We start from the raw sequence: 24,947 nt of genomic DNA, 5'->3' as shown, positions 1-24,947 counted from the left end.
AAAAATGAAATTATTAATTCAATAAAATGAATTCCCTACCTGGCTAAATCACTGGTTCCGTGACTATATGCGATGATGTGCGGCGGATTATTGTTGAGCTGATGTGTAGAAAAGGTGGTTTGGTAAAGTTGGGGCGGAGAATATAGTGTTATGGGTGGATGTTCACTAAAGGATTGACTATCTGGCGGATTGTGCAAAGTTAGCAAAGGATTGTGCAGAATATGAGGTCGGCTTTGGTTCTGAGCATCCAAATGAGCCTGTTTTCACAAGGGTAAATATTTTAGGGAAATTATTTACACCTTTATTTAGATAATGGAATTTTTGGTTAACACTATTCCTGCTTGGAGGTGGGGGGGGGGGACAATTTGACCAGTCTGGGAAGAAAAAAAATTCTAAAATAGCCCATAACTTTTAGTGACTAAAGCTACAGATCTAAAAGCTATATATTTGAAAAGCCCTTGGAAAAATTAATGTAGAAACATGTGACACACTTTTATATTTGCTTAAAACAAAACATAACTATTTGTTAACATTTTTTTTGACATTTTTTTAATTCTCCCAAGCAACCAACCATTAATGTTATCGGTCTCATTTCTTTTAATGAGCTTTTCTTGAAAGATTGGGCTATGAGCATGCATTTCAACCCTATACCTATTCTCTATAATGGCCTTTTTCTAGAGGGGGTGTGGGATGCCCCCCACCCCAGGCTATACATAGATTCAACTAATTCTGCTAACTTTTATGTTCATTTTTAGAGTTAAACATAAAACTGTAAGAAGTTTTCTTGGGCCGTCAATAATAAAGGCATTTAAAACATTGTTGTCCGAAATTGAGGCAAGCCTCTTTAGGTGCATCACCATTCTTTCCAGCTTGACAAACCTGTAGGTGGTCATAGATGACCTGTTCCAGAACAAAAGCCTTCGGAGTAATGACTTTTGCAATATTTTACTCAGATCGTAAATAATTCAATTTAATCTAATACTTACCATTCATAATCTATTATTATCAAATTTAATTTGATGCATTCATATATATTTGATATTTCATAATATTTTTAATTTGTTTAATCTACGATGTACTTTAAAAGATGATTGTTTTGGTCACTATAGGGTTCGGTGGCACCCATATAATCGTTATTTAAAGTTTATTATATAAGAAACAAATAAAAATATTATTGAATATTAAATTTCTATAAGTGCAATTTTTATTGTCCTTAGAGCATAAGAACTAATTTACAGCTCCCAAGATTTTGAGAGGGGAAGGGGGAGTTCTTGAAAATATATACCCTTGCCTGCTGATGCAGTGGGTGATGAACTAGATCATATTGAGGATGAAGAGGATGATGAACAAGGTTGGCCGGGTATTGTATTGAGAATGCTGGTTGATTGATCATGTATGCAGGGTTGGATGAAGATGGATATTCAGATGTATCTCTAACTATGGCAGGAGCTGTTTCAGTTTCTCCATTAAAGTTGATCGGATGCAATCTTACAGATCTCATATCATGAACTATATACCATCCATACATTCAAATATAAATAGATAATGCTAGATTTTTAATGAGATAAAATTTAGTTTTTTACTTAAAATTCAACCTCTTTTTTTCCAATTCCTCAAACTCCAATTTCTAATCCCTATGACTTTTCAATCTCGAAGTGTGAACTTTAGAACTTTGGCAATTTTACCTTGCAGAACTCATGGATTAGAATATAAAAGATAAAAAGGACTAGAAATTAGCATTTGATAAGCTTATTTTGTGAACATTTGTAAATTACGAATTTGTTTTGGTTTCATGGACAAGAAGGCAGGGCGAAAAAAAATTCCTTTCCATTTAGAAATTTAAAAAATAAAATTAGTTTAGCATATGTTACCCCCCCCCTCCCCAGGGTATGACAATGGGTTCCCTCAACAAACTACAGCCCATTTACTCCAGCCGTTTGGCCCGATGTAGCTAACATAAACATATATGTATATATATGCTAAAGAATGTCAAACATGAAACACAGTGTCCAGCAATAAGCTATAATAAATAAATAATAAAAAATGTTCTGAACTTATTTTAAGAAGATATATATATATATATATATATACGAGGGAAGAGGTTTATCATATATCAAAGGAATTTTACCAAATTGTGTAACAACATGAAAAAATGTGTTTTCTTCAGATATTAAAAATAATAAAATGTGTCGGAAGTTTGGACAAAGTTACAATTCTGAAAATATTTTAACTAAAATTAGATTCATTCTTTGGATGCCAAAGTTACCGCTCTCATAAATATTATTTTCTAAACATAGAACGGAGTAAAGTTAAATCCAAAACTTTTTCGGGAAAAAATGTTAAAGATGTTGATTAATGTTGATTAAGATTTTAACTTATCGTCAATATCAACTAGGGTTTCCAACGCAAATACCAGACCTGTAATTTCGCGTTCCGCGCAATTCATCGCAAAGGAATTCCGTTTGGAAACCCTAATGCTAACTAAAGTTTCTCAAGCATATCAATAAACTAATTAAATCAGTATTAAATAAATGCTCGCAAATTATTGGTTCAACAATTTTGCACAAAAGCAAAAAAATTGTGCAAAAATCTGAAACTTTCAACAGCAGATTTTGATTAATAATGTCACACATGTTGCGACTGATATGAACGTTAAATTTAGCATTAATGGGACTGTCATTGTTTATTTTAGTGAGCCTCCAACCAACGGTGCCCTGCCTGATTATCAACGGTGCCCTTGAAACCTATATATGATCAACAGATTATGCCGTATTTCTAGATACAGACGGAAATCATGTGACCAGTATACTGCACGCCATTAGCTAAAGTCCTGGTGACGTAATACGGACTATACAGACTATATGTAATAATATTATCAATTATATCTACTTAAAATGCAAAATAAAAATTTAAAAATTATTTAAAAATTTATTTATATGATTTGTTTAACCCTACTGCGTTTATACAAAATTGTTTCAATATGAATTTCGTATAATTTTGTCACAGTTTTATATCAATTTTTCGAGACACGTAACATCAGATAGATATGTGTCGTTCAGCGCCTGAGATTCTCAGGAATCATCCTATACCCTCTTTCATTTTTCCTTCACAATCCCTTTAATAATTTCTCCCTTAATTTCCTGCAGTAGATATATACAAGTAATTTTTCAGAAAAAAAAAACAGCATTGAAAATAATACGTTTTAAAATTATAAGTAAGTTTAAATTAAGTAAGTTAAAATTATAAATAAGTTTTAAAATACAATTAGTTTTTCCATAATATGTATTTCTAGCTGAATTTGTAAAAAAAATCTAAAATTTAAATTTTTTAGCCAAAGAAACCCCAGCTTCCCATGTGTGTCCACAAAAAAATTCAGCCCATTCAGTCCTGCCGTTTCGCCGGCTATCGGTGACATATATACGAATGTCTTGTTTTATTTTATAGATAAACAAAGAAAGAATGCTATATTTAACGGGATTCTCTGATGTTCCTGTTAGATATCCAACATTTTAAAATTGTTATTTGTTAAAGCACAACTTTTACAAGATATAAACCTTCCCCTTTGTGTCATGGGAGGTCCATAATAACAATTCAGCCATTTAATGTTTACTTTGATGAATAGACGGACATTTCATAAACAGATGGGACCCAAAAAGTAAACAGATGGGACCCGAAAAGTAAACAGGTGGGACCCCCCGGAAAGTAAACAGGTGGGACCCGGAAAGTAAACAGGTGGGACCGGGAAAGTAAACAGGTGGGACCCGGAAAGTAAACAGATGGGACCCGGAAAGTAAACAGAGATGGGACCCGGAAAGTAAACAGATGGGACCCTGAAAGTAAACAGATGGGACCCGGAAAGTAAAACAGATGGGACCCGGAAAGTAAACAGATGGGACCCGGAAAGTAAACAGATGGGACCCGGAAAGTAAACAGATGGGACCCGGAAATTAAACAAATGGGGCCCGGAAAACTGCAGAATTTGAAGATGAAATCTTTGTGTATTTGTTTTATGTATAAGGCAAATATTTACTAGTAACTTGAAATGATTGTCTTCACTGCACACTTGCTGTGTTTCATGTTTATTGGTCCTTTTGACTCTAACAGTCGTCTTTGTATTTCACAATTGTATAGATCTTTCTTTATATATTGTTTACCTGGAGTTTAAAGGTGTTCCTATAAATATTAAAATTCTGCTAATTTTAATTTTAATTTTATTCCTGCATGCTTATAAAAAAAAATTCAAAAAGCTAAAAAAAATAAAGATCTTTGTCTAATTTCTTAGTCGTGCTACAATAAATAGATAGATAGATTATCATACTACGCTCTACCAGAGTAGTGTAGCTATATACAATAAGACCTATGGTGGTACCTCTGGAAGTGTGATTAAGAAATTGGTCTCTTTTTAAATTTGAATATATGCATTCCTGAAGAGGGTCTGGATCTAGGGGGAGATGGTAGATACTCAGAATAGTTTATTGGTGGAGATACACGTCCTCCTACAATAATTAGTCTTCAGAATTACTTTGATATAACTATTACGCATTATATCATCCCACTCTGTGAATAGAAGGTAAAAATTTATACGATGAAGCTGTCCAAGGTACTAATGCAAGGAAAGTTAATTGCGGTCGCGTATACTCTGCGTACACATTGAAACCAGTTCTATCTCGGCGGAATTTGTTGACAAGAATAGATGCATTCAGTCGTTTATTATCCGAGGAGGTTAAAAGCACTTAATTTTGATAATTTTGAAAATTCACATAATAGTTTCCTATGACTAAAATATTTCATAGATTATTTTTGTGAAAATGGATTTCATGTCAGGCTGTGACATCCGTCTTGTGTTTACTTTTCCGCCCAAAGACAGTACACTGCAGTTCAAAAAATGTGTACACCTCTGAAATAACTTTCCTTGCATTAATACCTAGAAGCTGTGACTTTGTGATCTTGTAGATTCTCTATTATATTTACACCATCAGGTTGCAAATATGTTGGGATTCCTTTGCATGACACAATAATGTATCAACCATTTCTATTCTTGTTAAATGAGTGCAAAAGAGATGGTCAATCTTCTATTTATAGAGTATAGAGTATAGTAAACAATGTTATCGTACCCTAGAAATACTCATTACACAGATACTCCTCATTCTGCAATCTATACTAAGCCAGATATATATTTATATATATATATATATAAGCTGCCGATGAGTGTTTAAAACACAAAACAATTTTTACATCACAGAAATGGAAAATAATCTTTGATTTACTTCACGTGCAGCCGTAGTACATTTGAATTTCCGAGCCGGGTCAACCTTTTCGGTCCCAGTTTGTACTGTACCTACCTCTATGGACAGGACTAGCCAGTGCAACAAGGTTGACGCGGTCAGACTTTATGCTTCATATATTTACATATAATATACAATATATATAAATATATCTTCTGAGTTCAAAACTCTGGTGGAAGTATATTATTAATCTTGAACGCTTAATCTTGATATCCAATGCGGACATTTATAAATTTAAGAATGAATGCACGATCCTTTATTTAGAATTATCACTTCGGACTACGGAGTACGAACACAAAAAGATATCGAATAGGAAGGAAAACGTAATCCTTAGATGTCTGAATAGAATGAAAATCAATGCTTGATTACAACAACTTTAGATTTACAACAAATTTAGATTTTTATTTGCAAAATAAATAATTGAACAATTATTTTTAAAAAGTTAGTAATCCTTTGATCTTTAGTTCACTAAATTATAATAAAAATTTAGATATTCTTTAAAAAATGTTTCATCCGTTGCAAATAAAAGAATGTGAATTTAAAGTCTAGGTTCGGTTTCTTTAAACAGTCAATTTGTTTGCTTTCAGGAACTTTTACAGAAATCTGATGATTGTGTTTTAAATTTTTTCAAAGCAATCAAACAATTTTTTTGAAAATAAATTAGGCTTGTCAGAAACTAAATTTTGCTATTGCAACAAAAGCAAACAATTTTCAATTGCATACATATTTTAGACTGATGCTCAGATTTATATAGAAATTTCTTTAAAAATATTAAATATCAATCTTTATACTATATCTATATATAAATTTAGCTTGTCTGTTTCTTTGTATCCAATAAACGTCAAAACGGCTGAACCGATCGGGCCCAATTTTTTTGTGGGACATCACGTAATCACAGGGAAGGTTTATGAATGATAAAAATTAAAAAAAATATGTTTGAAAGGTTTTAAATTTTGTAAAAAAAATTTAAATTCTTGAAAATCCGCGAATTTTTTTTAAAAATCCGCAAATTTTTTTCTTCTTTGTTTTAAAATGTAAACAAAAAAAACATGTTCACAATTTAAATAGAAGATGGGCACGAAGCGCCCTAAAAGCCCAGTACTATATACTTAGCTTGTCTGTATTATTGTTTGTTTGTATCCAAGAAACGTCACAACGGCTGAGCCGATTGGGCCCAAATTTTGTGTGGGACCTAACATGACCTCAGGAAAGGTTTAAGGATAATCAAAACTAAAAAAATAGCCTCCAACAAAATTTAATTTTCATTAAAATTTGAAAACCCACGATTTTTTTATTATAAAATCCGCGAACTTTTTTGTTGTTGTTTTACAAATAGAAAATGTTCACACTAGAAATAGAAGATGGGCGCCAAGCGCCCTGTTAGAATTGTTTTATAAATTCATTCTATATTTCCAAAGTTCTGCTTTAAACTGGAATATAAAAGTATGACAAGCTAAGCTATCTTCTGGTAAAATTGGTTGCTTTGTGTAATATATTAGATAATATCAGCTAAAGGTTAATCCTTGTTGTCAAATATTAGATAATATCAGCTAAAGGTTAATCCTTGTTGTCAAATATTAGATAATATCAGCTAAAGGTTAATCCTTGTTGTCAAATATTAAATAGAATTGCAAAAGTGTTGAACTAGGACTGGCCAACGTTCCGCTAACAAAACGGAAATTGTTAAAAATTAACAGAAAAGTCAGATTACGGACAGCAAAACTCGTTAATTTTATAATTTTTATTGGGCAAAAGCCTGAAACAGCCGTTTTTGAAAAAAGGGTATACAGTTGAAAAAAGAACAAACGGTGTTTTAAAATAACGTTCTTTTTCTACTTAAAATTTCATGAAACGTGCAGAAAAGAAATTCTAATATTCATAAAACGTGCAGAAAAGAAATTCTAATATTCATGAAACGAGCAAAAACACAAAATTTCATGAAACGTGCAGAAAAGAAATTCTAATAATCATGAAACGAGCAGAAATACAAAATTTCATGAAACTTGCAGAATTACAAAATTAATTTATGTATTTTGATGCTTTGAATGTCCTTTTCTTTAGAGCAATTATAAAATTTGATAAATTCAATATCCAACTATAAGAAGCTAGAAATGCTAGAAATATTATAATGATGTGATAACTGTATTGTACTGCAGTTTCATGTGTGATAAATTGATTAACCTGATGCAGGAGGGAACTGTATTGTACTGCAGTTTCATGTAATATAAATTGATTTATCTGGTTCAGGAGGGAACTGTATTGTACTGCGGTTTCATGTGTGATAAATTGATTAATCTGGTGCAGGAGGGAACTGTATTGTACTGCAGTTTCATATGTGATAAATTGATTAATCTGGTTCAGGAGGGAACTGTATTGTACTGCGGTTTCATGTATGATATGATTAATCTGGTGCAGGAGGGAACTGTATTGTACTGCAGTTTCATATGTGATAAATTGATTAATCTGGTGCAGGAGGGAACTGTATTGTACTGCGGTTTCATGTATGATAAATTGATTAATCTGGTTCAGGAGGGAACTGTATTAGATTCACTCCGTAGTTTACAACTCATTGGATTCAATCCCAATATCAGGTAAAAGGGATTCACAAGATTAAACACTTGAGAGTGTTCTAGGGGAATTCTTAAAGACTATTTACTATTTATAAATCTGCACTGATTGATTGGAAACCAGCAAAGTTGTACTTTTAAAATGTTCACAATTTAAATGTACACGAGTTTTGAAAAATACATCTAAATATAATATATATACTTTCGATACAATAAAATCATGTTTTGAAAACTTATTTTCTTCCATATATATATACATATATATATATATATATATATATATATATATATATATATATGCAAGGTTATAATGCAATGAAAGTTAATTGTAGTTGCGCATACTCTGCGTACATATTGAAACCAGTTCTCTCTGGGCGAAATTTGTAAACAAGAATAGACGCATCAATATTCGTTTAGTATCCGAGGAGGTTGAAAGCATTAAATTTGGATAATTTTGATAATTTTGATAATTCACATATATAGTTTCGTATGACCAAAATATTTAATTTTGATTTTTTATGTAAAAGATGGATTTCGTGTCAGCCTTCGACATCCGCCTTGTGTTTACATTGCCGCTCAGAGAAAGAACACTGCAGTACAAAAGATGCGTAAACCACTGAAATAACTTTCCTTGCATTATAACCTTGTATGAATTGTATTTTTTTTTAAATCCGCAATCGTGCTGCTGAAGAATGTCTAACATTAAACACAGTGTCTTTGCAATAAACTTTATTAAATAAACAATAGAAAATATTCTGAACTTAATTTAAGAAGATATATAGATAAATATAGAGTAGAAATCTCTGTTTTTTGTCCGATTGAATGTCAATAGAACCACGGGAATGTTCTTATTTTGGTTTAAGTGTTCAGATAAGTAGGTTAACAGAGATAACTCCGGACAAAGCTGGCTCCCCCAGTACAGTTAGCAGTTAGTACTTGGAAACGGAGGGTGAAACGTCCAATATCGAACGGAAGAATAATTACTCATGAAAAACTCGGTTAGGGAACAGTCTGAACCTTTATTTAGCTAATATTTATATTTTGAATAAGGAACAGTCTGAACCGTTATTTAGCTAATATTTATATTTTGAATAAGGAACAGTCTGAACCGTTATTTAGCTAATATTTATATAACCGTTATTTAGCTAATATTTTTATTTTGAATAAGGAACAGTCTGAACCGTTATTTAGCTAATATTTTTATTTTGAATAGGGAACAGTCTGAACCGTTATTTAGCTAAAATTTTTATTTTGAACAGGGAACAGTCTGAACCGTTATTTAGCTAATATTTATATTTTGAATAAGGAACAGTCTGAACCGTTAACCGTCAAAGTTTTGCCAATGAACAATAGTTTTTTTAACAGAATTGAAAAGAAGAACTTTCAAGCTGTAAGTTAAATATGAATGGCTACTTAATGACCATATAATGCTTGATCGGTGGAATTTTGAAAAAATCGAATTTGGAAAAAATTGAATTTTGTTTAGCCTTGTAACCCCCAGGATACCCATGGGTTCCCTCAAAAAAGTTCTCCACGCCCATCTTCTATTTCAATTGTGAACATTTTCATTTTGCATACAATGTAAAACAAAAATTCGAGGATCATAAAAAAAATTCGTGGATTTTTAAAACTGACAATCTAATTTTGTTGGAGGCAAATTTTTTAAATTTTGACAGTGTTCATAAACCTTCCCTGGGCTGGACACGTGAGGTCAGTGTTACACACATAATTTGAGCCCGATCGGGTTGACGTTTATTGGAAACAAACATACAAACAAACAGACAAGCAAATTATATATATAAATATATGGATAAAAAAATAATGTAATTTCATTATATAAATTAAGATATAACTGAGAACTTATATATTTTTAATTCCTGGATCAAGCATTGAGGATTAATCTAGGTATCTTTAGACGTTCAAAGGATTAGATTAATTACTTCTTGGACTGTGATCGTACTCAGAAAGGGTGACGAAAGTTAAAGGATCAAGGCACTCATTCAACGAAGGAATTGAGTCTTTGTCACAAACTCTGATTTTCTAATTCATATATTTTTGCAACCCAATATCGTAGACCTTAGATATTTCAAACTATGAATTTTAAATCAAATAATCTACGTTTAAAATATATCAAAGGTTTACACCATCAGGTTACAAAGATATAGGGATTACAAAATTTGAGTTTTATGACACCAACTCAGTTCCGTTAAAAGTTGTCACAGTGAATATGAGCGTTGTAAATTTGTACTACACAGTACACACAAGAGTTTCAAAGCAAAATTTTCAGAATCACTTTTCTGCCATATTCCCTCAGGGCCAAAAAAATACTTCTTTAATATAATTTTTTTTTTTCATTTCTTCTCAAAGAAAATTATTTTAAACTTTTCGGAAATGAAAGAAATAGTTTTTTACAGACTCTTAATTTGAAATAATTTGTTGTTGTAATCTCTAATATAAACTTTGCCAAAATCTGAATAAGAGCAAAATTTGTGAAGTCTAGCGGAATACTAACTCAGCTAAATAATCATATCATAAAGTCATTTGAACGTAACATCACCTTCGAAAAACATCCTTATTTACCCCCCCCCCCCAGCCCTGACGACAAATGGAACAAGTTAAAATCTTTGTGCTTTCAGACCAAATGTTTGCTAAGAACATTAAAACTTTTTAACTGCACACCATTACATGATAAATGGAAAACCCTTTCACCGAGCAAAATAAATATATAACTTAAGTAAAATATTTATTTTCTGGAAAAACATGCCACCTGGTGCAATCTCAAGAAGAACTTGAAGAAAGGATGATTACAAAAGTGTATAGAAGTAAACATTTTGAACTTAATCAATATTTACTAGATTAATTTCTTAACTGTTTCATTTAAAAAAATTATTTCCAGACTTTTTTATCTTCTCATCCCTAAATCTTTACAACCTGATGGTGTAAACCTTAGGCAACTGATCGTTTTTGTTCTTTAATATATTAAATTTTAAAAAGCTAACTGAAATATGATAAACTGTACTAGGCTTTGATTTTACCTTTTAAGTTTTTATAAAAATATAGAAACAATGCCTAATTATACTTATTGCATTAATAGATTTTCTCGGCTTGTATATCTAGTGTTTATGATATATTATACTAGGCTTTGATTTTAACTTGTAATTGTTGTTCTTTAACGCTTTTAAGTTTATCAGTTACTAACACACAAACAAACACCTGAACACCAAAACAAAATATACATTACATAGTATATATAGATTACAAAGATGATAAAGAAAGGCTCTTCTGTTATATAGGATGGGTAAGTAGGTTATATAAAGTATATCTAGATCAGTAGTAAACCGAAAACTCAATGCTAACCAAATTAACTAAATATAATTCCAAGTATTGTCCGATCCAGGCATTTATCTCAATAAATTGTGTCATTTAAAAAACATAAAACTAGTATTAAGCTTTTTAGATATTCAAAATTATGGATAAATACAAAAGTGTGAATTTAAATCTTGGATCCTGAAAATATTAAGTTGGATGGGGTTCAAGAGTCTGGATCACCTACTCGGGGTCTAACACGCCATGAAGTGTGAGGGCCATCTGACGCAGATTTAACAGTTCGGAGCTGGGAATTTTTGAATGGTGGATATCGGGATTAATGCTTGATCCACTCTTTTTCTTAATCTCCAGATTAAATATTGCTTGTTTTCCTCATGAATTTAATCTCCAGATTAATTAACAGATCGGGATTAAGAATATCACATTCTAAAGTTTTCAGCTTGGTTCTTATCCCAGCAGCTGTTAATTTCAATTTTAATATCAATTTTAACTTTTTTGCCTTTTCTTTATTACTTTATTGCGTGTTTAAGGAACAATTTAAAGATGACAACTCCGTAAGTTTAAAGATTGTTAAATTAAAAACCAAAAAAAAAGACGCAATTTAATTCAAATCAAAGAAAATGAACATAACTCGGCCTTATTAATCTAATGTGATCTCTTTGAGTCTCACATCTCAGAGCTGGGGTAGGGAGGGAACCCCCGGACGCCATGAGCCTCTGCTATGCAGACATCGAGCCTCCCAGATTCGCTAGGCAGACCGAGCCTCCACTATGCAGACAAAGCCTAAGCTATGCAGACCGTGCCTCCGCTATGCAGTAAACGAGCCTCCACCATACAGCACAGCTTTTTTTAAATCTTGGTTTTTATGAGTGATGAAAACTTTTAACAATTTTTTTTTGATGTAGTGGCATAAGAATTTTACTAAAGATAAGAGTTATTCATTGATTGTCATGATTAGAAACATATATGGACTCATAAAGTGGTTTATAGGATTTATATTAAAACTTTAAACATTTCTTACGCAGAAAGGAAGATTTTTGGAGAAATATTTCTGGAGTAAACTTGGTTTGTTTTGTTGTAATATTTGATTTAAACAATGCCTTTTTTTGAAAAATGTTAAGATTTAAATAATAAATACAAATTTATTAATTTAATTTGAACTTCAAAAAAAGGTGTCGCTAAAATCAAAGATTATAAAAGATGAAATGAAACTCAATTCAAATTTTTTTTCTTAATATTTTCCTTTTTGTGTAAAAAATGTTTAAAGTTTTTGATACCACTTTATTAGTCATAATTAGGCACTATTTATGGTAATTAATAAATATTTCTCATCTTTGAGAAGCCTCTCATGCCACTGTCTAAAAATTTCAAAAAAATCTTTTAATTAAACTTAAAACACAAGTTTAAAAAACCTCCTGTATTTAGGGATGTTAACGTTTTCATTTTTCAGAAAAACGATCGTTTCGTTATGAAAACGACGACGAAAAATCGAAAACGAAACGATAGTTTTTAAAAACGATCGTTTTTTTTAAAAAGTTTGTTTTTAAAAAATGGTCGTTTTTCAAAAAGCTCGTTTTTAACAACGATCGTTTTTCAAAACGATTGTTTTTATAAAATTCGTCGTTTCGTTAACGATCGTTAACGACGACCCTTCGTTAACGATCGTTAACGACGACCCTTCGTTAACGATCGTTAACGACAACCTTCGTTAAGGATCGTTAACGACAACCCTTTGTTAACGATTGTTAACGACGACCCCTTCGTTAATGATTGTTAACGAAGAGAGGAAACCAACCTGAAGGGCATCTGTACTTATTGGGTAGTTTTTAAGAAAATATCAAGGAGTTTTAACTCCCCCACAACTGTTAAACTTCACGATCGTTAACGACGACCTTTCGTTAACGATTGTTAATGACGACCCTTTGTTAACGATCGTTAACGACGACCCTTTGTTAACGATCGTTAACGACAACCCTTCGTTAACGATCGTTAACATAATTTTCAATAAAATTTTTTTTCAAAAACGATCGTTTTTTAAAAAAACAATCGTATAAAAAACGGTCGCAAATCGTTTTAATAAAAACGATCGTTTTCAAAAACGATCGCTATTCGTTTTCTAAAAGTTCAAAACGAGTGGGTTGTTTTTAAAAATGATCGTTTTTTCCGAAAACGAAACGATCGTTTTTGAAAACGAAACAAAAAACGATCGTTTAACGATCGTTTTGAAAAACGATGAACAACCCTACCTGTATTACACAGGCACATTTTGATGTGTTGCACATGCTCATTTCTGCAAAGCGCAGGCTTGGTCTGCCTAGCAACTCTGGGAGGCTCGTGTCTGCATAGCGGAGGCTCATGGCGTCGGGGGGTTCCCTCCCTCACTGGGATGACTGGCGACTGCATGGGTCGAGTGACTTATTAACTGAAGACCGATTAGGATTCAATAATTTAACAATTAATGCATTTTTACCTGGTTTTTGTTTTGAGAAGAATGGGTTACATGAGGTACAGTTACAAGAACAAACACTTCTAAACACAACATTTATTCATTTAAAGATAAAACTTAGAATTGTGAATAGAAAATGTTTAATGTTTCTTTCTCTTGATATTCTGAATGAATTTATGTATTTCCTAATATCATCTCCGTCGTTTGACATCGCACTCTCACGATACCTAGAACACACATATTATTTTATCAACTCATTATTTTCTTTGGACTGGAAAAAAAAGAAATATTTTCTAAATATAATAAAATATCAATTCGTCATATTTTCAATTTAGATAAATAATCGTCCAAACATTATTTGATCAATGGAGTTTTGACTCTATTTGTAAAAGTTTCACGGGCTAGAAAGGAATAGAGTTTTTGCCACAAGTTCAAATTTTCTAATATCTATATCTTTGCAACCTAATGGTGTACACCTTTGATATTTCAAACTTAGATTAGTTGGGCTAACATAATTCATAGTTTGAAATATCAAGGGTCTACGACATTGGGTTGCAAGGCTTTTAGGATTAGAAAATCAGAGTTTGTGGCAAAGACTCAAGTACTTTGAAATTTTTGAATATTTTCAGAAAACTTAAGATTTTGATATAATAATCAAAATTTTGAAAGGACAGCATCCTTACATTTTCTTCTACACTTTAATCTATACTGTATAAATATTTTATCATCTCATTAATCCTCAATTACACCTAGGTTAAAAGGGTACCGTTGTGGATCGGATAAACCACTTTATGAGAGGAGAGTTGTCTGAAATAACTTCTCCAAGTCAAGTCCTTCTAAGTTTTTTTATCAAGTTTCAGATTGGAAGTTTGTATTTTTCAAATTCTTTCCAATTCTTTATCAACTGTGAAGAACCTTGGAAGTTTCTTCAGATAGATTTTTTTATTTTGAAAGTCTACTGCATTTAATTTTATTTTCAATCTGCTTTCTTCTGTCATTAGATTTCTAAGAAGTTTAACGCTGCTAAAAATGATCAGCAAAAATGCGAGGGAAAAAGAGATTTATAGTTTTTCCAGGGGTATACATTCTTATTCTTGAAATCCTCTCCCCGTTCTTTAAACTAAACGCATTCTCCTGATTTTTTAAAACAAATTTTTAAATGGCGGATGCTGCTGGGGAGAATAAAGAATGTTTTTCTTCTCCCAAAATCTTTAAAATCGATTAAAAAGCCCCTTTTCCCCGACTTCTTGATAAATAAGCATAAGTCTGAAAAGCATTACCTTGGATCAGAAAGTATATCACCGATGATAACATCTCCCTCTACGCGCACAGAATGCCGCGCAGCCTGAAGAAAAAATTTCAAATCGTCTTCCTTTCTGTACATATAGCACATGGCATCCTGCTTGAGCTGTTTTTAAACATTTAAGGAATTTTAGGTTTAGGTGATTTCACAAATATAAACAGTATTAACCAGATAACTCTGAAATAGGAAGACGACTTTATAGCAATGCAAGTATATTTGATGATGTTACAAAGAATATGGATTTACTAGACACTTACTTTATCCCTAATTAAGTGAAATGGGTCTGTTCACATTGCACACTTTCTGTGTCCCATGCTCATTGGACTATTTAAAGTCTTATTTTGAATCTAATAGTCGTCCTTCAATTTCAGAGTTTTCTGGTTATCACTGTATGTGGCCTAATACATTTTAAATACATTTAAAAATGCAGGTTTTTGGAGTAAATATTTAGTTTTTTCAATGATCAAATTTTTGAAATGGGAGATCGCACATAAATTCTTACATGTTTTTTTTAATATGCCCAACGCGACTTTCTTCAGAATGTCAATGTCAGTGTGAGCAATAAAATGAAAATACAGTGAGACCAATCAAACTGTAGTGTAGGAAGACGACAAGTAAAACATGTTATACGTTTAAGAGCAAAACGTTTTAACAGTAACTTGTAAATCAAATTGTGATATGGGTTTGTGCAGTACACTGTGTGTTTCATGTTCATGTAACCTTTTAAACTTGAGTCTACCAGCTGGGATTCCTATTAGTTACATAGTGTTACGGTTCTCACTGTATTGTATCATATCATTGTATCATATCATATTTGCACTATGTATAAGAACTTTATTAATTAGTTACATAGTGTTACGGTTCTCACAGTAATGTATCATATCATTGTATCATATCATATTTGCACTATGTATAAGTACTTTATTAATTAGTTACATAGTGTTACGGTTCTCACAGTATTGTATCATATCATAGTATCATATCATATTTACACTATGTACAAGGACTTTATTAATTAGTTACATAGTGTTCGGTTCTCACAGTATTGTATCATATCATTGTATTATATCATATTTACACTATGTATAAGAACTTTATTAATTAGTTACATAGTGTTACGGTTCTCACTGTATTTTATCATATCATTGTATTATATCATATTTACACTATGTATAAGAACTTTATTAATTAGTTACATAGTGTTACGGTTCTCACTGTATTGTATCATATCATTGTATTATATCATATTAACACTATGTATAATGACTTTAATAAGTTACATAGTGTTGCGGTTCTCACTGTATTGTATCATATCATTGTATTATATCATATTAACACTATGTATAATGACTTTATAAGTTACATAGTGTTACGGTTCTCACTGTATTGTATCATATCATTGTATTATATCATATATACACTATATACAAAAACTTTATTAATTAGTTACATAGTGTTATGGTTCTCACAGTATTGTATCATATCATAGTATCATATCATATTTACACTATATACAAGGACTTTATTAATTAGTTACATAGTGTTTCTCTTAGAGAATGGAGAAAAAGCAAAAAAGTATTATAGGGAGTATAGGGATATCCTAATTGTTTAAAAGCATTTTCTCTAATTGGACAACTTTAGTAGGAAATATATATATATATTTTTCATATCATCAATCCTTTGACAGATTTGACTATTTGAAATTACAAACAACACCCCAAGGTTTAAAATTCTGATTGTATAACAAAAATTAAAACGACATCTGCGTACCTCAAAACTGCATTCGGCACAAACTGAAAGATTATATAAAACAGACCTTTGACTACTCTGGCCCTTTTTGCCACAAACTCAAATTTTCAAATCTCTAGCTATATCAATGCAATATGCAACCTGATGGTGTAAGACTTTGATATTTCAAACTTGAAATATTTGATCTGACAGAATTCAGAGTTTGGAGTATCAAAAATATCGAAAAAATCAATTTGCAAGAATTCAGTTCCTTCGTGAAGAAGAAAACTGTAATAGAGCAAAATCACTGTAAATCATGAAAGTGAGAAAAGAAGTGATGTTTACCTGAATACTGTAATAGAGCAAAATCACTGTAAATCAGGAAAGTGATGTTTACCTGAATACTGTAATAGAGCAAAATCACTGTAAATCATGAAAGTGAGAAAAGATGTAATGTTTACCTGAATACTGTAATAGAGCAAAATCACTGTAAATCATGAAAGTGAGAAAAGATGTAATGTTTACCTGAATACTGTAATACAGCAAAATCACTGTAAATCATGAAAGTGGTGTTTACCTGAATACTGTAATAGAGCAAAATCACTGTACATCATGAAGGTGGGAAAAGAAGTAATGTTTACCTGAATACTGTAATAGAGCAAAATCACTGTAAATCATGAAGGTGAGAAAAGAAGTAATGTTTACCTGAATACTGTAATAGAGCAAAATCACTATAAATCGTGAAAGTGAGAAAAAAAGTAATGTTTACCTGAATACTGTAATAGAGCAAATTCACTGTAAATAATGAAAGTGAGAAAAGAAGTAATGTTTACCTGAATACTGTAATGAAGCAAAATCACTGTAAATCATGAAAATGATAATTACCTGAATAGCTTCAATCTCATCTCTTTTTTCGTCCTCAGTGTTCATTGTCATAAACTTGAGAACCATGAGATTAAGTACAGCTGCAATAACAGCCAAACCAAACATGATAAAGAAGAGGGCAAAAGTAACATATTCAGGTTTCTCCTCTAGAGCATTATCCTGCTGTAGTGCAACAAGATCCCCAAACCCTGAATTCAACATTTTGAAAAATTAGCTTAAATATGTATACAGCTATGTAAACACTAAAACCGCTAAACTTTAAAATTGATCTAATAAACTGTTTTTTTTTTCTTTTATAAATAGTTGCAATAAGGAAAACAAGTGTTTTTACTTCTTTTCTATCGACAAAAGGAATGAAGTGTTAGCAACAAATTCTAATCTCTATATCTTTGCAACCTCATGGCGTAAACCTTTAATATTTAAACTTAGATAGATCACACATAATTCATAGTTTAAAATATCATAAAAGGTTGAACAGATATAGGCCTTTCATTTTTAGGTTTCAAAGATACAGAGGGACTAGAAAATTTTATTATGTGTCAAAAACTTATTTTGATTGCNTCATCATCATCATCATCATCATCATCATCATCATCATCATCATCATCATCATCATCATCATCATCATCATCATCATCATCATCATCATCATCATCATCATCATCATCATCATCATCATCATCATCATCATCATCATCATCATCATCATCATCATCATCATCATCATCATCATCATCATCATCATCATCATCATCATCATCATCATCATCATCATCATCATCATCATCATCATCATCATCATCATCATCATCATCATCATCATCATCATCATCATCATCATCATCATCATCATCATCATCATCATCATCATCATCATCATCATCATCATCATCATCATCATCATCATCATCATCATCATCATCATCATCATCATCATCATCATCATCATCATCATCATCATCATCATCATCATCATCATCATCATCATCATCATCATCATCATCATCATCATCATCATCATCATCATCATCATCATCATCATCATCATCATCATCATCATCATCATCATCATCATCATCATCATCATCATCATCATCATCATCATCATCATCATCATCATCATCATCATCATCATCATCATCATCATCATCATCATCATCATCATCATCATCATCATCATCATCATCATCATCATCATCATCATCATCATCATCATCATCATCATCATCATCATCATCATCATCATCATCATCATCATCATCATCATCATCATCATCATCATCATCATCATCATCATCATCATCATCATCATCATCATCATCATCATCATCATCATCATCATCATCATCATCATCATCATCATCATCATCATCATCATCATCATCATCATCATCATCATCATCATCATCATCATCATCATCATCATCATCATCATCAACATCATCATCATCATCATCATCATTTTAAATATAAGTTTAAATTAAATAATTTGTATAAATTTAAATATAAATTTACATCACGATTGAAAGAAAGACGTGTAAAGAAGATTAAATAAAAACTTTTCACTGATTAAATTCAACTTTAGGAGCTCGCAGAGAATATTAAATATTTCGAGGGAGTAGGCGCCCGCGCAACACAGGGTTTCTAGCGAAGGAAAGTTTCGCGAAAAATGTGAAAATTTGTGTTCGCATTTTGTAAACTTTTCGCCAAATCGAATTTTTTTCGAAATGAGTGAAGCGAAAAAATGCGAAAACGATGCAAAAATTCGCGAAAAAAAATTTCGCAAAGATGCAAAATACGAAATTTCGCAAAAAAAATCAATTCCGCGAAACCCGTAAGTGATGTAGCTGGAACAATTAATTGCGCAAAAAACAGACTAAGATGTTTTATCTTTAAATGCAGGTTTAGTTGACCTACGTCAACAGTCTCTATAATGTTATAAATTTATTCGTTCATATCCTATAATTTTATGATTAAAAATCCTCAAGATTAAGGCTCAGCCATCTTCTGAGATGCTTGTAGTTTATTGTTCTCAAAAACAAGGTTTATTTTCTTGTTTTGTTATTCCCTTTTTAAAAATACTTTATTTGGGATTTGACATCTTTAATCTGTATTTTTATGAAAAAAACTAAATTTTTCTTTATTCAACAAAAAAGTTTTTCTTAAACTAAAGTTTCTGAAGATTTGGAGGCGCTGAATTAGTCTTTCAATCCGAATACAAATAATTTTTTCCGTATGGTTAAGAAAGTCTAGAAAAACGTTGTACTTTTTAAAATAAATGTCTTTAGAGTTCAAAAGAAAAGTCCATTAAAAGTATGCTATTTTTCATAGTTATACAATAAATACAAGTTTTATTCAGGGAACATAAACACTGAAGTGTGATGAAATCATTTCTTTCCAAAACAATGTTATTTTGTAAATTTAATCTAAAATCTAAAATAATCGAATCTATTTTTTACTTCATTTTCAAATTAAGATTTAAAGCATTTTAATAATTGAAAAAAACTTGTTAAACTATAATCTTCAAACACAATATCGAAATTACGTCAAATTTTATTTAAAAAACAATTTATTCATGCATGTCGTCTTCACCTCATAATGCGAGAATGCTGTAGCACCAGTGCCCATAATAATGGCGGACAGAAACATGACCACTAGGATCAAATCAACCTGGAAAAATTGCAAGATTTTACTAAATCAAACTGGTAAAAAAGTTGTTACACAAAGATCACCAGAAAACTAAGAAATGATGAATATTTTTTTTTCATGAAATTATGACTATGTTAATTGCTAAAAGTGAAGATGTCCAGTGCTCATTTTTAGAGAGAACTCAGCACTGAAAATTACTCAAAGGGTTTCGGAATTACAAAAATTAAATGAATATATTACAGACATTGTTCTTGTAATAAGTTTAAGTATATATATAGATATTATTTGTATATATTTTATCATAAACGGAGAAAATTGTCGTCTTCATGAATGTAGATTTTTAATTGAGGATTAAAAAAAAACTTTTAAGAAATAACGGTAACTTTAAAATTGTTGCTATTTTTCTCAACCATGTTTCTATTTATGCCATAAGTTTATTGTGGAATTTATATGACATTTTTTGTCATTGTTATTTAATATTTTTTGAAAAATTATTCTCAACACGTATCCACCCAAAAAGACGATTTTAAACGTCAACTTTGCGCTGAAATTCAGTAATTATACATTGTAGAATCATTCTATATGTCTCAAACGAATCCTAAAGAATTTTTCCACAACACTACATACTCAGCTCAATTACCATACATAGCAGGTTACTCCCTTTAAATTGTTCATTTTCAATAATCTATCAATCAGGTTAAGATCAGCTTGGTCATGAAATTATATTGTAGACACTTGGAAACCTGAATGTTGTGAAATTCGCTTTAGTAATATTTTAGCTATTTAATATCATCTTGTATAAAATAGAATTTTCTAAAAATTTATAATAAGTTAAAAAAGAATTTTAAAAAGCTCACTTTTAGAAATGATAATCCCAAAAGTAACTAAAAAGATTGAAAGAAAATTGTGCATATTTGAAAAAAGCTTCTTATCTTAAAATGTGACGCAGAAAAGATCCATTATAAATATTTAATTCCAAACCTCCCACACAATGAATAGAAGCCGGATTTGTGACCAAAAAACATTCATGGTTAAAAAAATTTGATATTTTTCTGCTGAATGATTTTCCTGTAATATGCGCTCTAGATATAAAAACTGGAACTATGTAACAGTGGTAACAAGAAAACAGCGGAACTGTTGTAGTTTTCAGTTCAATCTTTTCATTATTAAAATGCATTTTTTAATTTGTTATATATCAGCTACAACAAATCAAAGTAGATATTTAGAAAAAAAGTGCTATAGAGTAACTAGAACATAAATAAAGCCTCCCAACAAACTTAATGTTTCCTAATTTCTAGGTTTTTCACGGTTATTTGACACTGGATACTGTGGTTAGGTGTACATGGATGATCAAACTTTTCCCATCCGCGCTATGTGTCCCCTGTCGCGAGCAGTATTCAGTAACATAAACCTAACATCTAAAAAGCCCCGTTTAATTTTTTCCTTGAATTTATCATATCGTACGTAATTTTCACATTTGTAAAAACTTTTATAAATTGACCGAGTAATGCTGATTTTCCATGCACATTTTTAATTAGTAATTTACTTTCACAAAGTAACACTTGTTGCTGTTATCATTCTGATGAAATTTGTGCAGTTTCAAAAATAATAAATAGAAGGCAAACATTTTTATCCTTAATCTTCCCTGGGGTGCAATGTGAGTTGCAACGAAAAATTGGTCCTGATTGGTTCAGCCGTTTTGACATTTATTAGAGACAGGCAGACAAATAAGCCAAACATATGTATAATTAAGGTTGTGATATTTACAATTTGTCGGTCTATGAAGTTAGGGTAGCTGTAAGTATCATATTTAACTTAAATTGATACCCACATTTTTGTTATGATGCATGATGCAAAGTGAACTGAAAGCAAAAGAACATATTTCCAAGGTTGTTTCTTAAGGTTGCTCCAATATACATGACATGTTCTCTACAAACTTACAAAAGCAATGGGCGGCGGTTTAAATGACGTCACTGATTATTGGGCAGTTTGCTTTAAGAGACGGTTTTTGGGTTCAAAATTAGACTGGACCGAGCACTCGCAAACCATCCAGAATTATTTTCTTATTTAATTTTATTTAATTTTCAATTACCTCCGTAGTTTCCTCCTGTTTGGTTTTGAAGGATCTTCGTAAAGAATTTATAACGAGAGAGCTAAATTTATTCAACCGTTCACCTAGTAAATAAATCAATTTAAAACAATCAATTGTTCAATATCCATTCATCTATTAATAACCCTATAAAACATTATATTTACTATTATAAATTGCAAATCAATTAATCAACTAATTAACTAATCAATTCATTAACTAATTTATTTTGTAATTACAATTTAGATTTAATCAGAATAATATATATAAATACTAAAAAAAAGTTCTTGATAGATCTATGACTTTATACTGAAAACTTGTAGGAAACATTTATCTAATTTACACATTTTTCTGATTTTTATCTAATTTTGAAAACACTGTATTTCTACAAAGATTTCTAAAGAATAAAATTGAATACACATAAATATTTCACAATATATTTCAACACATATTTAAAGCACTATTTAAATCATTTAAATAGTTGAAGGAAAATCCTTTGATGCAGTTACAATACTAAACTATTGAATTGAACAAAACTACAATACTACTAAGACTAACCCCTTTTGAATTGAACATGACTACAGTACTGCCCATTGAATTAAACATGACTACAATACTAACAGCTATTGTATTGAACATGAATACAATAGAAACCTATTGAATTGAACATGACTATAATACAAACCTATTGAATTGAACATGACTTCAATACTACCCATTGAACTGAACATGACCACAATATTAACCTTTTAAATTAAAGATGACTACAATAGAAATCTTTTGAATTAAAGATGACTTCAATACAAACATATTAAATTGAAATTGACTAAATCTATTGAATTAAACATGGCAACGATACTAACCTATAAAATTAAACATGACTACAATACTAACCTATTGAATTGAACATGACTACAATACTAATATTTTGAATTAAACATGACTACAATACTAACCTATAGAATTAAACATGACTACAATACTAACCTATTGAATTGAACATGACTACAATACTAATATTTTGAATTAAACATGACTACAATACTAACCTATAGAATTAAACATGACTACAATACTAACCTATTGAATTGAACATGACTAGACCAAGAGGAATACCAATTGTTGCGTAAATCATTGTAAATATTTTTCCTCCTGGTGTTTTAGGTGTGGAATGTCCGTAGCCTGAAAAAAAAGTAAAATTAAAAATCTAACAAAAATTAATATGATTTTTTTATTTTTTCATCTCTAAACTGCATACAGAAAAATGCAACAAGTTTAACAAAACGCACAAACTATTGAAATAAAAAAATAAAAGATTAATATATATATTGTATTGTACTGTACTGTTTTAATCTTGTTGAAACCTCCCAAGCACAGTGTCCGTAACCCTATCAAAAATCTAGAAAAGTGCGTGAAAAGCATTTTTCAAGATTATGTATTTAAAAAAACAATTAAATTATATTTTATCTTCAAGAGAATTTAAATTCTGAAATTTCAAAAGTTTCAAAAAGATCATTTTCAAAATGGATCCATCAAGCATTTTAAAATTATCTTTATGGATTGCCTTTAATAATTAAAACGAACAAGATTAAAACAATTACTTGCTAACACCCACTCGTAGATATGCAAGCATAGGAACTATAGGAAGTAGGATGATCTTGATTTTGGTAAAATAAACACAATTGTTGTTCTTACGTATATGACATGTCCCAGTTCCATAAATTGCTAGAGTTGCATTTAATTAACTAATTTTTATTGTTTTTTTGATCTCGTTTAAAATTACTTTTTTATTTTTGATTGTTTACAAGGTTTTTCTTAATTGCATGTTTACAAGCAATCAAAGAGAAGCTTTTTTATTCGACTGCTTCTTTTTGTTTGCATGTTTATGTGTATCAATGTAGTTTAAAAGCTTGACTTAAAACAAAATTGAAATCGAAAGTCGTCTTCATTGTAATGATATAATCGCCTAACATAATTGTCAAAATTCAAAACTTAAAAAAAAAACTTTAAATGGAGGGTCACACTAAATAACATTAACAATCCCTTTAATTATTTTCTTATATTAATTATTTAACCTATAGAGGTGAGCACTGTTGTAGCGTAGTAAAATGAACCAGCAAATTTCCAGGGTTTTCCTGCCTTGTAAGGTTTATATAATAGTACTGCTTCTTCCATTAACAAGAAATCCACCTTAACACAGAATTTTGTAAATAAAGGGCGAAAATTCCATCCAAGAGTGTCTTAAGGGTTGATGAATTCTGATCGAACAAACAGAGATTGATATATATACTTTGTACACTAGCTTTGCCTGAGGCAAATTGGTCAATGGGTTCAGGAATTATGATCAAACATACAAAACCAGAAAAGCTATGATTATAATTACAAAGCAGTAGTCTCTGTCTGTCTGTCTGTTGTTGTTGTTGGTATGAACGTTTTTCCTCAAAATTTGACTTTTGAACTCGGGAGAACCACGGGAATGTTGTTAGCTTGAGTATAAGATTCTAAGTTGAGGCGATTTACTATTTTTAGTGAAAAAATCGCTAAAATCGTAATTTAAGACAAGCTGGTACAAGGCAAGCGGTAACTATGAATCAGAGTAACCAGGGCAACACTGGGGACTTCAGCTAGTGAATATATAAAACACTAAAACCCCTTTCATGTAGGTTTT

General features: G+C 30.8%; 1 protein-coding gene across 1 annotated transcript in view; it reads right to left on the bottom strand.

Moving 5' to 3' along the window:
• LOC111706399 (two pore potassium channel protein sup-9) overlaps positions 1-24,947 on the bottom strand; it is a 40,285-nt gene that overhangs the window by 5,898 nt on the left and 9,440 nt on the right. The window contains exons 3-14 of the mRNA XM_023479270.1: positions 24,881-24,903; positions 24,355-24,469; positions 23,360-23,461; positions 22,283-22,365; positions 20,121-20,211; positions 17,542-17,729; positions 14,906-14,970; positions 13,811-13,852; positions 13,650-13,708; positions 4,425-4,496; positions 1,292-1,509; positions 40-257 (exon numbers count right to left, since the gene is read on the bottom strand). Of these exons, the coding sequence (XP_023335038.1) occupies positions 40-257; positions 1,292-1,509; positions 4,425-4,496; positions 13,650-13,708; positions 13,811-13,852; positions 14,906-14,970; positions 17,542-17,729; positions 20,121-20,211; positions 22,283-22,365; positions 23,360-23,461; positions 24,355-24,469; positions 24,881-24,903 (1,276 nt within the window). The remainder of the gene's footprint in view (positions 1-39; positions 258-1,291; positions 1,510-4,424; positions 4,497-13,649; positions 13,709-13,810; positions 13,853-14,905; positions 14,971-17,541; positions 17,730-20,120; positions 20,212-22,282; positions 22,366-23,359; positions 23,462-24,354; positions 24,470-24,880; positions 24,904-24,947) is intronic.

This window comes from Eurytemora carolleeae, unplaced genomic scaffold (assembly GCF_000591075.1).
Source record: "Eurytemora carolleeae unplaced genomic scaffold, Eaff_2.0 scaffold230, whole genome shotgun sequence".
In the NCBI taxonomy this organism is placed as follows: Eukaryota; Metazoa; Arthropoda; class Copepoda; order Calanoida; family Temoridae; genus Eurytemora; species Eurytemora carolleeae.
The sequence above is the reverse complement of the archived record's forward strand: the minus strand, read 5'-3'. Positions and strand labels throughout refer to the sequence as shown.